Source organism: Neopelma chrysocephalum, unplaced genomic scaffold (assembly GCF_003984885.1).
Source record: "Neopelma chrysocephalum unplaced genomic scaffold, ASM398488v2 Primary Assembly neopelma1_142, whole genome shotgun sequence".
NCBI classification, from domain to species: Eukaryota; Metazoa; Chordata; class Aves; order Passeriformes; family Pipridae; genus Neopelma; species Neopelma chrysocephalum.
The window spans coordinates 617,935-628,477 of NW_020897804.1; the positions used below are offsets into that span (position 1 = coordinate 617,935).

Consider the following 10,543-nt stretch of genomic DNA (forward strand, 5'->3'; position numbering starts at 1 on the left):
GGGTTATTCAACATTTCATTAGTAAGCTGGATAATGAACAAGCAAAGTGGTTATTTAAGATGTAATATCAGTCTGGAGGTTATAAGCAATGCTGGGGGAGAGGACTAGAATTCTAAATCAGAAAGACAAATTGGAAAAAAAAGTCTAAAAACAGAATAAAATTTTATCAAAATGAGAACAAGGTGCTACACTTCATCAAGAATAATCAACAGCTCATATTCAGAATGGGGAACAAGAGGTTGAAGTGGCACTTCTATGGTGAAGCTAGGGAGTCACAAGCTGAAATCAGTTTACAATATTCTGCAATTGCCAAAAAAAAATGCAATTATAGTGAGACTCGCAAAAGAAAAAGTGCAAGAGCTCAGGCTGCCTTCAGAAGGTTTGAGCTTCAGTGCTACATCTAATTTGGTCACTGCAATACTAGAAACTGTCAGAGACAACCAGAGCAGCAGAAATAACCAAAAGTTTAAATGGTGTCAAGAAAGCACCATTAAAACCCCTGGAAAACTTCCTAATAATGAGGATGGCACTGGGAGGGATTATTGTGAAAGACAGGGGAATATTTAAAACTGCAGGTATAAATTAGATATCATTTGGGAATGGCATTGGGATAGCTGGCCTTGCATAAAAACAAGGGATGGACTGAGTGATTTCTTATGGATACCTTTCCCTTCCTGTTTTTCCCGATTCTATAATTCAGAATAATTTTGCTCCCCAAGCAGTCACTTCCCAGCTCTCTGTGTTGTAATTCCAGCACGAACACAGGCACCCCTGGGAGAAATGCATTGCCCTTGTGCAGCATCTGAAATTCAGACTAATTATTTCTCCTTCCTCAGTTATCAGGGCAAAGGAAATATTTTTCTGGTCTAAGCAGGTATGATGGCTAGAGAACATCCCCATTTTGGGATGGGTTACTGATAAAGGCATTCGGAGACATTTGGCTACAGGGCAGCTGCCAGGGCCCACAGCTTCATGATAATCCTTTAAAGAAGTATATCACAGTCTTGTTGATGAATTGAGAGATGCACTGTTAGATGTTCTACCCCATAAACAGAATAAATTGTATTGTCTTTTTTTCTGACAGCCACCTCAGGCCTTGAGAAGGACTGAAAATTAAATCACCCTATGCTTACTTTGTCCTTCATACCATGAGATAATTCACCTTTGCTCAGTATATTCTTTAAACACTGCCAGAAGTTTGGTCGTGGGAAAAAGTCTCCCTCGTGAAATGATCAATTTGTTTTTGGAATCATTGCTTGACAAGTTCCCTGTCTTAGAGCTTCCTGGAAAACCCTTCAAGAATCCAACCACAAACTGAACCTTGGTCAGACTGCAAGGCTTCAAGACACTGCAGCTGTCCCAACAAAGTCCATGTGACACTGTAAAACAGGGATGTAGCTGCAAACAGGGAGTATGACAGAAACTCAGTACTAAGATCCTTTAATGTATGAACTAGTCAACCCTAAGAGGTCTCTTTCACCACAGCGTAAGATATGGAAAAGCACCAAGGCTTTTTGCAGAGGGACCTGGACAGGCTGCATAAATGGGCTGAATCCAGTGGTATGATGTTTAACAAGACCAAGTGCCTGGTCCTGCACTTTGACCACAACAACCCCCTGCAGCGCTACAGGCTGGGGACAGAGTGGCTGGAGAGCAACCAGGCAGAAAGGGACCTGGGAGTTTGGATTGACAGGAAGCTGAACATGAGCCAGCAGTGTGCCAATGGCATCCTGGCCTGGATCAGGAACAGCGTGGCCAGTGGCACCAGGGCAGTGATTCTACTCCTGTACTCAGCGCTGATGAGGCCACACCTCGAGTGCTGTGTCCAGTTCTGGGCCACTCAGTTCAGGAAGGATATTGAGGTGCTGGAGCAGGTCCAGAGAAGAGCAACAAGGCTGGGGAAGGGACTCAAGCACAAGTCCTATGAGGAGAGGCTGAGGGAGCTGGGGTTGTTCAGCCTGGAGAAGAGGAGGCTCAGGGGAGACCTCATCACTCTCTACAACTCCCTGACAGGAGGTTGTAGCCAGGTAGGGGTTGGTCTCTTCTCTCAGGCAACCAGCAGTAGGACAAGAGGGCATGGTCTTAAGCTGTACCAGGGGAGATTTAGGTTAGACATTAGAAAGAAATTCTTTATAGAGAGAGTGATCAGACATTGGAATGGGCTGCCCAGGGAAGTGGTGGATTCACTGTCCCTGGAGGTGTTTAAGAAGAGACTGGATGTGGCACTTAGTGCCATGGTCTAGTTGACAGGGTGGTGTTGGGTCATGGGTTGGACTCAATGATCTCAGAAGTCTTTTCCAACCAGGTTGATTCTGTGATTCTGTGAAGGCTTGATCAGTTTCCCAGAAATCAACTGAAGCCAAGGGTGACAAGCATCTTTAAATACTTTTGAAAGCCTAGAATGCTTTCAGCTACACAGGAGGAACTGCTGTCAAGCTATTGTGAAATGAAGGTCAGTTCAGGCTTTTGGTTTCAAGAAAAAGTACGAACCACTGGCAAAATACCAGTTTTCCTAGTTTATATATGAGATTTGCACTGGACTGCTGGAAATCCAGCAGCTCATCACTGTGCTGGACATGGGGTCAATTTACAGCATAGGCAAGGGTTGTGTGCTGTTTGTGTATTCTGTCTGAATGCCACTGAGGGTGAAAGTGAGCTATTTGCCTTGCTACTGCCAATCTCATCCATGTCTAGGAAGATATAAGCATGTTGTTATTTACTTGCTAGCCATTTGTGTGTAAAAATCCTTTCTGAATTCATGTGTTATGATGGCAAGTTGAATGTGAGTCAGCAGTGGCCTGGCAGCCAGGAGGGCCAACCGTGTCCTGGGGGGCATCAGGCAAAGCATCACCAGCTGGTCCAGGGAGGGGATTGTCCCGCTCTGCTCTGCACTGGGGCAGCCTCACCTTGAATATTGTGGCAGTTTTGGGCACCACAATATAAGAAAGATATTAAACTATTAGAGAGTGTCCAAAGGAGGCCAATGAGGATGGTGAAGGATCTGGAGGGCAAGCTTTATGAAGAGTGGCTGAGGTCACTTGACTTGTTCAGCCTGGAGAAGAGGAGACTGAGGGGAGATTCACTGTGGTCTTCAACATCCTCATGAGGAGGAAGTGGAGGGGCAGGCACCGATCTCTTCTCTGTGGTGACTAGGGACATGACTCGAGGAAACATCATGAAGCTGAGTCAGAGACGTTTAGGTTAGATATTAGGAAAAGGTTTTTCACTCAGAGGGTGGGAGGGCACTGGGACAGGCTCCCCAGGGCAGTGGTCACAGCACAAAGCCTGACAAAGTTCAAGAAGGGTTTGGACAATGCTCTCAGGCACATGGTGTGACTCTCGGGGTGTCCTGTGCAGGGCCAGGAGTTGGACTCAATGATCCTGATGAGTACCCTCCAACTCAGTAGATTGTATGATTCTATGATTCTGTGAATATGTTGGTTGTTATTTTAAGTTCTGGGATTTGGACACATTATTCTGTGGCTATCAAAACCAGAGTAACAAAAGGCACTCCTCTGCACAGCCTGTCTGTGCATACGGAAAGGGCAGGTGGGGAGAACACATTTTATTTCAGAAAAGCTATTGACTTCTAGGGCATGGTTCAAGCCTCCATGGGTAAAACTGAAATTGATTTCAATCGTATATAAAACAAATAATACTTTCAATGTGCAATATACCAGCTGTCAAAAGGCATTTAAATATTGTTCAGTTCTGGCTTCAATGCAGGACCAAATTGTGCATTAGTTATATTCAGTGCTGTTGGCTGAAACCAGATATGGTTCACAAGCTGGATGCTGTATTACAGTGTATATATAGTACAGGATGAATGCAAGAGCTGGTTAGGCAAGAAACCATGTGTATCAAATTAACTGCATGGATGAAATTATGATCTTTAACTGGGGAAGAAAAATAACCCACAATACCCAGAACTTTGCAAATCAACTTGTAGCACTGCAGATGGCCTCCATGAAAGACTTGGCTATAAGCAGTCACAAATGCTGGTAACTTTGGTTTTGGTCCAAAAATTTGTGTCTCCTCCCAGGCCCTATATTAAACTGAAAAGTTTCAGAGTGAAAACATGGCCATCCTTTTATGTTGCAGTCAAAAGCTGAATAGATATAACCTCACTAAACCTGGTATCACTGGGAATTTTAAGTCTGTTGGAATTTATGCAAAGGAAGATGCTAAGTTTCACCAGGCTCGGTGCAGGAGTGATTCCTTCATTTTTCTGTCTCTGGTACCTACTGGCTTTTGCATAGCCAAATATTTTATGGAGTTTAGGAATAAAAAAAAAATTGGGTAAAAATAAAGTTCCAGCCTTAAAAAAACCAAAAAAACAAGCCCACCCAAACAAACAAACAAAACCTCAAAACCCCACACACCAATTCTTAGAAAAAATCTAAAAAATAGATGTAGCTCAGGGCTGAGGCTGCCATTCTGTTTGCCTGGGCATGAACATTAAGTGTTAAGTGCAGCTATTAATGCACACACAGAGAATATTCAAAACCCTCCCCAACCCAAAACAGGAAATTGAACACTGTTCTCCCTTGTCACGTGAAAAGGGGCAGAAATGCAAAGATTTTCCACCTGTATTAATACATTTTTTATTGGCTATCAGTGTCCCCAGAATGTCAAAGCCTTTTAAAGCCCAAAATGGTCTGTCTGTGCCTCACCTAAAGACACCCTTTGCTAGACAGATTCACTGTGATGGACAGGAATTTTGATACCCTGATATGGGGATGGCACTTAATAGCAATGGAGAACCTTCTCAGCAAAGTTCTCCTACAAGTTACGAGACTGCCAGCACCAGAAACAAACCGGACTGACTCTAGCAGCTCACAAAATAACTTTTATTAATACAAGTATGTGTCAAACTACCGTAGGGTTTGCGTCGCTGGTGATAACATTTAACTGCATGATTGCACTTAACTAATAAAAAACCAAAAACCAGAAGCACGCTCTACAAAACAACAGAACTGCCTAAACCTTAATACAAAACTCAAGCAACCCCCCCGCGACAGACCGATTTACAAAGACTAGAACAAAATCTAAACACACTTGTTAACACAAAGCAAAAAAGAAAGAATATACCTGCTTCCCACTAACACACATTTCAACTCACTAAGATAAGGAAACGTACACCTTAAAACAAACCACGAACAACGAGTAGGCAATAAAGTACAATATAGGACAAAAACAACAACAAAAAGAATATAAAGTAAGATATGTACCCTGTAAGTTAAAAGGTGTAGGGCAAGATAAAATTAGTATCTATAAAGCAAAGTAGCAAAATACAATTAGCAAATAAAGTATCTATGGGGTAACAGTGAAAGACAGTGATCTATAAATTATAAGGCAAGGTCAAGCTAAAGAAAGCAGAGTAAATGGCTGCTCACCCCTACAGTACCCGAAGGAGTGGAAGGAGACAGGGTAGATCATCAGTTACCCCTGCAGAGATGATGGAACTTCTCCCTGATTTTGCTCATGTCCGATCTCTTTTTATACTTTTTTTTCTTAGGCAGTTTGAGTGACTATAGTCAATAATGATTTTTGGGGTGATAGACAGATGACATAGGCCTAAGGGTCAGGTCCCTGTGTTCCCGTAGGATGTTGTGAGGAAAGGCCGTGCTATTTCCATAGCACTCCATCCTTCATTAATCCTATCAGTCTGTTCCTGGGAAGTCTCCCCATTTTGTTGAGGACTTTTGGGAAGCCATTGGGGTGTCTTTGTCCCTTTTTGTGTAACCCATTATCATCTGGCAATGGGTTTCTGGGAATGCCCCTGCCAGGTGCTGAGGTGTTTCCCATAACCGATCAGGATGGTCATCATGGCCTTAAATTGGTCTATCACCCTACATCCCTTGAAATCTGCACTCTGCTTACTCTACGGAAAGGTTGAACTTGCATCACCAGTCAGCAATCTTTCCAGCTGATTTGGACCCTCAGAGAAGAGTGAAGCTATATGAAAAGAATAATGGGAGGGTTGCCAGTCCTGTTCCATTTTCAGACTCTCTTGACAAAGGGAACAAGCTACAGTTTTGTCACTTAATGACCAGAAAACTGCAATATCACTTACTTTGTTGAAACAGCAAAAGGTCCTCAAGGCTAATGAAGACAAGCTGATATGTTAGCAAATTTTCAGAAAGTACATGGAATTTCAGACCAGGAATCAAATGACGACAGCCCTGACTATCAGGAAAGAAAACTGTAGGCAGATCAATGTAAAAAATAGAATATCTGCAGATATTTGCATTTCCTTTCTCAAGGCATCTATGCCTGAAACTCTTTTTATTATGCCACTTTTTAAACTTCAGGCACTTTGAGGTCTTGAAAATACCAACCACTCCCCATCTCTACAAAGTCACAGTTGGAACAGCAAAGCTGGAGTTGGAAGATTAAGGAATACCTACATGAAGATTAAACTGCAAACCTGTGCATAAAAAAATACCATGTTTGAAACTGAAGCAACAGGCCAGTATATTTTACGTTGTGATTTTTGTTTGTTGTTGTTGACAACATTTAAAGGTGTGATGGCCACCTGACAGTGCTACTGACATGACAACTTCTCTGCCCCAGAGAGCTTTCAGTGCAGTCACAAAGTAAGAGGCACCACATAACGTAGCACAGGGAATAAAACAGGACAAGGTGTACAGCAAGAAGGATGCATGTGTTTTTTTATGACCCTATTCCCCTTTCCCCATCTATCCCCCTCCTGGCTGCTTTCTCTTGGGGCAACAGCCCAGTTTTGTCCTGTGTTTCACTTCCCCAGTTCTAACAACGTGAACCATAAAATCATAGCAAAATGACTGAAGGAAAATATTTCCACATGGTCATGTTTTCTTTTGTTCAAGCCAGTGTCTGTGCAGACACAAAGGGAAAAATTCATGAACATCTACAGGTGTTTCCAGTTGTGCCAGAACACCTTACTACTCAACATCTGGAAAAAACAGTGACTGACCATGGCTAGGTTCCTGTCCACGCCTGTCACAAGCCAGTGAGATTACAGCACCCTGGGGGACAGTCCACAGATTAACTCAGTTTAGGGAGCAGAGCTTTCGCCACCTGAACTCTTCGGGGACTTCCTCCAAGTTCTGCGATGGGAATGTTGGCTTTCAGGTAAAAAGAGGCCCTTTCCCAAAATGTCTTCCCTGGGAATGAGATGGCAGTGTTCCTCAGCACTGTGTTCACTCCGTGGGAAATTGGAGTGTCACTTCTTGCTCTGGCAGTGCTCCAGCTGGACTCAGCTGACTTGAGGACGATCGGCTCCACGACTCACACCTGCAGTACCTACACACAGATTCACCAGGATGGTTCACTGAGAAATCCCCAGGACTAGAGGGAAGGCAGTGCCAGACTAGAGAGGACAGATAAGACAGGTCCAGAGCAAAGCAGGGGCACAAAGCCAAGCTATAACAAGACGGGGACGAGCCAAGTGCAACAGAAGCCAAGAAGCTCTGAGAAACCACTCTGCTGCAGCCAGGATCAGCTGAAGCCCTCCAAAGGAGGCTTTGCTCCAGAAGTCCTAAGAGTGCTCTGCCATGCATGGGTAAGGACTGTTGCTCTTTCCCACTCTCTGGGAGGGGAGCTGCAGGTGAAGCTTGCAGTGACTCTGGTTTTGTCAAGCAGCCTGATATCAGCAGTGCCAGTGCTCCCAGGCTGTGTGAATGGACTTAGGGAAAAACACACAGCACAGGTGCTCTCTGAGGGAATTTGGAAAAATAACATCCGAATCCCCTCTTCAGTTCACACTGAGCTTCTGTGCTGGCCTGTGTCCTGGTCCCACACAAGAGAGCATGATGCACTTCTCAGTGTGCAGGAGTTGCACACTTTCCAAGCCCTGGACAGGTTTGGGAAGCCACTCAGGCTCTCTATGGTGTTCCCCTACTCCCCCAGCTCTTTGTTACCATACCTAGAACTTCACTGGCAGAGCAGTAGTTTAATTTCCTCTCTCATCCACTTCCAGCAAAGTCACATCAGTTTAGTTAGAGAAGCAAGGCGACAGGCAGGCACTTTCTTCCAAATCAGCTGAAGAGATTTTTGTCTTCAGATGACCCATTCCCTTCCCAAGCCAAGTTAGCACCCCACAGCTCAATGTTGGAATGGTTCGAGATAGTTAATAATTCATGTCAGACAAACTCCAAGCATCTACAACCTAATTCAGATTTGTGAGTAGACACTGTCTTACAATAAAGGGGTAGAGTTGAGGATAAAAACGATCTCAGCTTTCAGGTACACAAGTCTTTCTTCATGCCTGAAACAAAAAGAGCAGATTTCAAAGGCGACTACAAGGAAAAACCAAAACAGTCAGAGTTCAGTATGTCACAGAATGGACCAAATATGTGTGTCCTAATCACTGTGCTTCACTTGAAGTAAAATAAGGCACACTCCCAGGAAGGAACTTCTTGGCACTGCACGGAGCTTTCCTTCAATGTGATGCTGAGCAGTTGCTGGTGGCAGCATTTGGTACAGCTGGAACTGGCAAGGCTGCCTAGTCATACCCTTCTTCTCCTTTTTGTATACTATCCATTTGACTTGCCAAGATAAAGCTATTTAGAGATACACTAGGTTAAGAATGGAGTGTCTAGGGAAGAAGGGGAAGAAACTAAACACTTTAATTGAAGAAAATAATACTCTTATGCAGGATAACAGAAAACTCAGCACTGAGATATAAACTGGTTTGGTGCAAGCACAGCACACATGTAACTCCTCATGACACACACCTCATTATAGCTGACAGAACTACAACATGCCTCAAGGTTGTCACAGTGCAGACAACAAACAGAAAGGACTTCCATCATCTGTAATACACAAGCAAAGCCTACAGAGACCACAGTGTCCTGTCTCAATATAACTGGGTAAGTTACCACAGAGATATGTTCATATTGGAGACAAAAAACAGCTGCAAGTGTCTCTACAGCACTGTTGGCCAAATTTATCTTGTGGGTTACACTTGGCAAACTCTGATTTAAAAATCAAAGCAGGTACATTTTTCCCCCACTCTAATATTAAGTAACAGATTTATTGAATTGAGCCATTACTGGCAATCCAGCAAGTGTGAAAAGAGGGTACTCTTTTAAAAAAATACAGAGCAGACAAATACATAAGACACAGGCCCCTAATTTCACCGGTACATTGGGGCATACATGCTTGCAACATTAATTCCATAAAGCTGTATTTTATACAGCTGCATTTTAAAAACTGCTGAACAGGTGACTCTCCTTGGTGGCCTCCAGGATTTAGTTCAGTAGATTGACAGCTACACAGTCACACAGATTTCTCTTTTCCACCTGAAGAAGCAGAGTTTCTGTCTATAAGAGAGGGGAACAAAAGAAACATCAAAAAACAAGTCTCAGCACTGTAAAACTAATTAGGTCCCAAAGAAAAGTCCATTTTACTTTCATTCTAAGATTTGAAACTGGTTGTATGTGATGAGGCTTGGGGTAAAAATCAGAGCTGTTGTTTACTGCTCTGCAAAATAATTCAGCTTTTGTGGGATTAATTGGCATACCATCATGTCAATATTTCTGTGACATGGAGAAATTCAGTGCAGTACACATGCATGTTTTTCACATCAGTCCGTTCAGTATGTGTCTGGGTGCTGTTATTTTTGTTTAAAGTTATTTTTCTTTCCTACAATCTTACTTCAACAGCACAAACTGGAGCATAAGCTCGGACGTTCATTAGAGGCTCAAAAAGATCCCAAAAACCTGTCAGAAATTTACTTAGACTCAAACATTAAATTTCGAATATTACAGGCTGGGCTCACTGTTGAAAGTTATACAAAATAGTAAGGCATAACTTAATTATAGAATATCTCAGGTTGAAAGGATCCATAAGGATCATCAAGTCCAACTCCCTGCTCCTCACAGGACTACCTAAAACTAAAGTGTATGACTAAGAGCATTGTCCATCATCCAGCCTGAACTCTGGCAGGCTTGGTGCCATGACCACTTCCCTTGGGACCCTGTTCCAATGACTGGCCACCCTCTCAGTGAAGAGATTTACTTCTGCTTTAACCTCTGCTGCTTCCCCCTTGTTACTGTTGATGTGCCTGAAACAGAGGAGAGGTGCCGAGCTGGCCTACAGCCATCACAGCTCACACATGGGATGAGACTCCTGGCTTCTTTAGGGAAAGGGGTCCCAAACTGGTGAAAGGAGAGGTCTCCCAGTTGAACTGAGGTTCAGCAATATCAGGACATCATTGTTTCTGGAGCAATGAGGAACTTCTGGGTATGATCAGAAAGATCTGCACCCTCTCAGCCTGCCTGTGTGAGAAAGGACTGAGGACCAGAGAGGGGATAGTAGGGCTGCATAAGGAAATTTGGAAATCCTTCCTCTCTAGTGCACACACACACTGACTTTCCTGGCTGTCTGGAGCACTTGTAGCTTCAGTAGATGCATGATGGAGCACAGAGATGTTTGACACCAACATCATATCTTCACCTCAGTTTGTCTATCATGAGCTGAAGCTGTATCTGAGAACCAGTCTGATCCAAGAGAGGACTTCCTCCTTATTGTCACGGGACACAGTAGCTGTGGGAAG

At 43.5% G+C, this 10,543-nt stretch overlaps 1 protein-coding gene across 2 annotated transcripts in view; it reads right to left on the bottom strand.

Moving 5' to 3' along the window:
* Positions 1–8,591: 8,591 nt before the first annotated feature.
* The window catches only part of LOC113975676 (neuropeptide-like protein C4orf48 homolog), a 9,471-nt gene continuing 7,519 nt past the window's right edge, over positions 8,592–10,543 (bottom strand). For both annotated transcript variants that reach the window (XM_027699930.1, XM_027699929.1), the window contains one exon: positions 8,592–9,308. In XM_027699930.1, the coding sequence (XP_027555731.1) occupies positions 9,237–9,308 (72 nt within the window). In that variant the 3' untranslated portion in view covers positions 8,592–9,236. The remainder of the gene's footprint in view (positions 9,309–10,543) is intronic.